Source organism: Sinocyclocheilus grahami, unplaced genomic scaffold (assembly GCF_001515645.1).
Source record: "Sinocyclocheilus grahami isolate Dianchi unplaced genomic scaffold, SAMN03320097.WGS_v1.1 scaffold843.1, whole genome shotgun sequence".
Lineage (NCBI taxonomy): Eukaryota > Metazoa > Chordata > Actinopteri > Cypriniformes > Cyprinidae > Sinocyclocheilus > Sinocyclocheilus grahami.
The window spans coordinates 251,572-256,526 of NW_015506022.1; the positions used below are offsets into that span (position 1 = coordinate 251,572).

The following is a 4,955-nucleotide window of genomic DNA, read 5'->3' on the forward strand; positions in this document are numbered from 1 at the left end:
TAAAGATATAGCCTACACTAAGATATATTTATGTTACTAAATTAATATAATAGTTTGATATTAATTGTTTAAATTAATATAAAAATAAAATGAAATAATATAATATAAACATTTTTACTTTTGACTCCGCCCCCCCGACCGCAGTTGTAACTGTAACTGTAAACTGTAACGTTACGAAGCTACGAGAATACTTTTTTGCGCAAAGAAAACTAAAGAGTATTCTCGTAGCTTCGTAACTTTACAGTTGAACCAGTATCCGGGGAAGCAGAGGTGAAGTGACAATTATTTGTGTGTTATTTTAAGCATAACTCGTTAGATTGCAGTGTAATATTGTAAGGAGACTAAGTGGACCGACTCATAGCAGCAAGCATTGTTTACCTAAAACACATATTAGTACTAATTCACACACACACAGTTAACGTCAGCTGAAATGTGTGGCGATTATTGGAGCGTTTTTATAATTGCATGGAGATTGTTTACATGTGTGTGGACTCCAGTAACGTTACTATTCGGTGCTCTTAATAATCAGCGGCTTATTTTCAATTATTTGATGAAAATAGAAATAGAAATACGAAATCGTATCGTATTTATTTAATTAGATTATTTTGCTCCACCCGTTCAAGCATCCGAGCACGGAGTCAGACTCCAGCAGTCGAGCAGACTGACCCGTGCTGCTTGCCGTTACCGGGACAGGTTTCACGTCTAACGCTGAAGGTAAACATGTTGTGTGTTGTCCGGTTTGTTAGGTTTCAGCGGCATGCATGTGACAGTTGCGAGCCTCTGTGTATAAGCTCGGGTGACGCCCCAAAGTACCGGACGAGCAACTGCAGATTCCTACTATGACACAGACGAGCTCATGAATATTAAGTAGTCCATCCCGAGTTTGCTCCAATGGCGAAGCACCATTTGCTGAATACTAATTAGTTTCCGCTTACGTCTCTTGGTAGCGCGCCAATAGCAAGGGCTCCGCTTATGAATATTAAGATGCCTCGGCATAGTAGGATTAGTAATTTCTGCACGATGAAGAGCAGTGCGGAAGTTTAATAATCCGTTCCAACGCAGTGCAATCAAGTTAAGGTCGCTTAAGTACAAAAGTTTGATACTTTATTGCACCTGTAGTAGATTTGTATACAAAATGAAAGTATGTTCTTCTGAAGCCATATGGACTGTTTATGGCTTCAGTAGGTAGGTAATATTATGCAATTACATTTTTATCAATAGTCGATTAATCTGTATTTACAGGCTCTTTTCACTGTGAAGAGTGCACTAAATTGACATTATGTAACTGTATGCTTATATGTCTGTGACTGTGAATCTTAAATATGAACCAGAACCTGCTGAAAAACAGGTTTAAGATGCTTTCTGGTCTTAAAGGGGTAGTTCACCCAAAAATGAAAATTAGGCTGCGTTTCACTCACCCCCGAGGCATCCTAGGTGTATATGACTTTCTTCTTTCAGACGAATCCAGTCGGAGTTTTATTAAAAATTGTCTTTGATCTTTCAAGCTGTTTAATGCCACTCAGCGGGTGTTGCATGCATCAGTCCAAAAGAAGTTAAATAAAAAGCGCCCATCCATAAAAAAAGTATCTCACACGGCTCCAGGGGGGGTGAACAAAGGCCTCCTGTAGCGAATCAATGCGTTTTTGTAAGAAAAATATCCATATTCAAAACATAATAATTAGGGCTGCACGATAAATCACAGAGCCGTTGTTCACTGACGAGCAGCACAAAAGATGCGCAAAATATGATCGTGGCTTGTCGGTGAACAACGGCTCTGTGTAGTTAATGCTGCTCCATGTGAAAGCCCACAGGTGATGGAGATTTACCACTGATTACAGAACCGGCTTTACTGACAAGATGCACATTAAATATCGCATGCGATTTATCGTGCAGCCCTAATTATTATGTTTTGAATATGGATATTTTTCTTACAAAAACGCATTGATTCGCTACAGGAGGCCTTTGTTCACCCCCCGGAGCCGTGTGAGACACTTTTTTTTTTTATGCATGGGCGCTTTTTATTTAACTTCTTTTGGACTGAAGCAATGCAACACCCACTGAGTGCCATGATAGAGCTTGAAAGATTAAAAATTGTCTTTAATATAACTCCGACTGGATTCGTCTGAAAGAAGAATGTCATATACACCTAGGATGCCTCGGGGGTGAGTGAAACGCAGCCTAATTTTCATTTTTGGGTGAACTAACCCTTTAACTGTTCTTAGTCAGGTCTGTTGGCTGGTTTTAGAGGGTTTTTAGGCTGGTTTGGTTGAGAAATCAGCTAGCCTAGCTAAAGACCTGCCAGGTTAAACCAGTTAAGACCATCTTAAACCAGACCAGTGTTGGATATTGTTATCTAAAACTAAAACAGTTTTTTTTTATTTTTTTTATTTGAAGTAAAATATAAATGTTAGATGGGAAAACTAAAAAAAAAAAAAAAAAAAAGATCTTAAATGAAAATTAAGCAACTAACTAAAATAATTTTAGTTACTTAAAAGTTAAAAAAGTTTAGGTTAAAGTACTAAATTAAAATAAAGCTAAATAGAAACATTTAAAAATCAAACTAAAATGACTTAACAAAAACATAAAATAAAAATGACAGTCACCTAGCAAAATTACTAAAACATAAATTAAAAATAAATGCTAAAATATTATTAAATACTATAATAGTATATGAAAAATACTAAAATAAACGAATTAAAATACTAATAAAAAGTTTAGGTTAAAGTACTAAATTAAAATAAAGTGAAAGAAAAAAATCAATAAAATGACTATAAAAAATAAAAATGACAGTCACGTAGTAAAATTACTAAAACGTAACTTAAAAATAAATGCTACAATATTATTAAATACTATAATAGTATATGAACAATACTAAAATAACACTGGCTAAGACCAGAAAACCAGTTTATGCTGGGGGGTTTTTCAGAAGGTAGGAAGAATGTATTTGCAAATGCAAACACCAGTAAATTAACACTTCATTATATTTATTTGAGAAATATTGTTGCATCAAGACTCATTCACTGAGTTTGAGATGTATGGATGCGTTCATATTTGTGTTGGCATTTTAAGTAATCTTTATCCATACCGTGCAGTAATGCGCTCAGACCAACATTGTCATGAAGTGTCTGCAGTGTAGGGCAGCACATTTAGGCTAGACAGATCTAATGATCTGACCAGTGCTGGTTATTTTGGGGGATGATGTCAGTCGCTCGCTCAGCCTGGATCTGTTATGGTTCCTCAGTGTTCGATTCCTTCGTCTCCCATGTGAGATTGCTTCTACTGTCTGAACCGGACTGGAAATCACTTAGGCCTAGTCCTGTAGGGTTGCGGCTCAGTGAAAATTGATGCTTCATATTCTGTTGAGACCATTTACTTGTGCCCTAACATAATGTCTAGCAACATGTGATTTTAAATTACCCTAACTGTCAGATCACAGTGATTAGGCAAATCATTTTAATTTCCAATCCTAGGTATTGGATGTATGTCGTGCCGGTAAAACGCAGAGCTGATAGTGTCAGTAAGTTTATCCGGAGCGTCCAGAGGGACTATAGGGTTTCATATTGGCCGCTCATGGTGACAGGGTGTATGTATGCGGCTCTAAAGGCTTGGCAGATCCCAGAGCCGATGTCTAGTTCTTGCTTTCAGCCCTGCCTGTAGTTTTTCAGTGATAAATCACATCGCTTACTGACGAGAGGAATGCTATTGCTTTCCTAAGCAATCACGCTTACCATATTCACCTGACAGATGATAAAACGGGTGAAAAATTCTCCATTAAAGGAGGAACCGAGTCATAACTAGGGATGATTCAAAATGAGATATTTACAGAAACACCGAATTTGAATTAATTAGAAATTAATTTAGGCGAAAACCAAAAATAAAGTTTGGTACTAAATTTGGGTGATTGAACCGCTGTGCCTGTGAATCTTTATAATGTAATGCAGGTTTAAGCTGGTCTAAGACGCTTTCTGGTCTCACTGTTTGCTGGTTTTGGGCTGGTGGGGTTGGGATAGGGCTGGGCGATATGGCCAAAAAAATTATCACGTTAATTTTTTCATATCAGTCGATATCGATAATTATCACGATAAATGTCAAATCTTTATTTCTTTCAAGTTTAAAGACAGATTTTTGCTCCAAAGTGAAAGTTGTAGAAACCAGACCCATTAATTTTCCTTGACAAAATAAATATCTAAATAGAAAAAATAATTGCTTAGTTTCTGCATGTTCTAATGAGTGATATTGTTTCAAATCAAGAAACAGGTTTGGGTTGCCTGATAATATTAATAATAGTAATATCACTTTTTTGTCTCTTAGAAATGCACATTTGATAGTAGCTTGAGTTAGGATGCAGAGGTAAATATTTGTTGATTATCAAAATCAGTAACATCTGTAAAAATTGTAGCAACCTCAGTTTTATACGGTTACATTTATTTTGACCAAGTTAAAAAAAAAAATTCTTTATTAAGCATTGGTCTCCCATAGTAGCATACATTTAAATCATGATAAACACAGTTAAAACCACTCATATAGCACCTCAATACCATGTTAAAAATATAACTATATGGTTTTTAAGTAGCCTATTTGTATGAAAAACAGTAGTCTAAAAATATACAGAATAAATGCATACATGCTATAGCTTAATCACAAATACATACTATAATTATATACCATTACTCCTGTAATAAAATTCAACGTGGATATCCCACATTTCTTCCACAATACCATGGTGCAGTGAGTGTTACTACAGTAAACCCATGGTAAATGATAGTGACGTGTAGATTGAAAAGCCTTCTGACTGTCTCGTTGCACACAGTGTTTCTCCTGTTTGGCTTTAAACTAGTTTAAATCACAGAGTCATTTGTGTTCATCGCTGAATTCAAGCGCTTCACGCTGGATCTCTCAGCGCTGTTTAGTGCTCACGTGAGCGAGTAACCACATCTGCTCTGAGCTCGCGACAC

At 36.3% G+C, this 4,955-nt stretch overlaps 1 protein-coding gene across 3 annotated transcripts in view; it reads left to right on the forward strand.

Moving 5' to 3' along the window:
• The first annotated feature begins 256 nt into the window (after positions 1-256).
• LOC107562835 (GTPase HRas-like) overlaps positions 257-4,955 on the forward strand; it is a 33,255-nt gene continuing 28,556 nt past the window's right edge. For 2 of the 3 annotated variants that reach the window (XM_016247576.1, XM_016247575.1), the window contains exon 1: positions 1,124-1,185. In XM_016247576.1, coding sequence (XP_016103062.1) covers positions 1,136-1,185 — 50 coding nt within the window. In that variant the 5' untranslated portion in view covers positions 1,124-1,135. Of the gene's footprint in view, positions 271-1,123; positions 1,186-4,955 lie in introns of those variants that run through there. The other variant, XM_016247577.1, reaches the window with a different exon arrangement.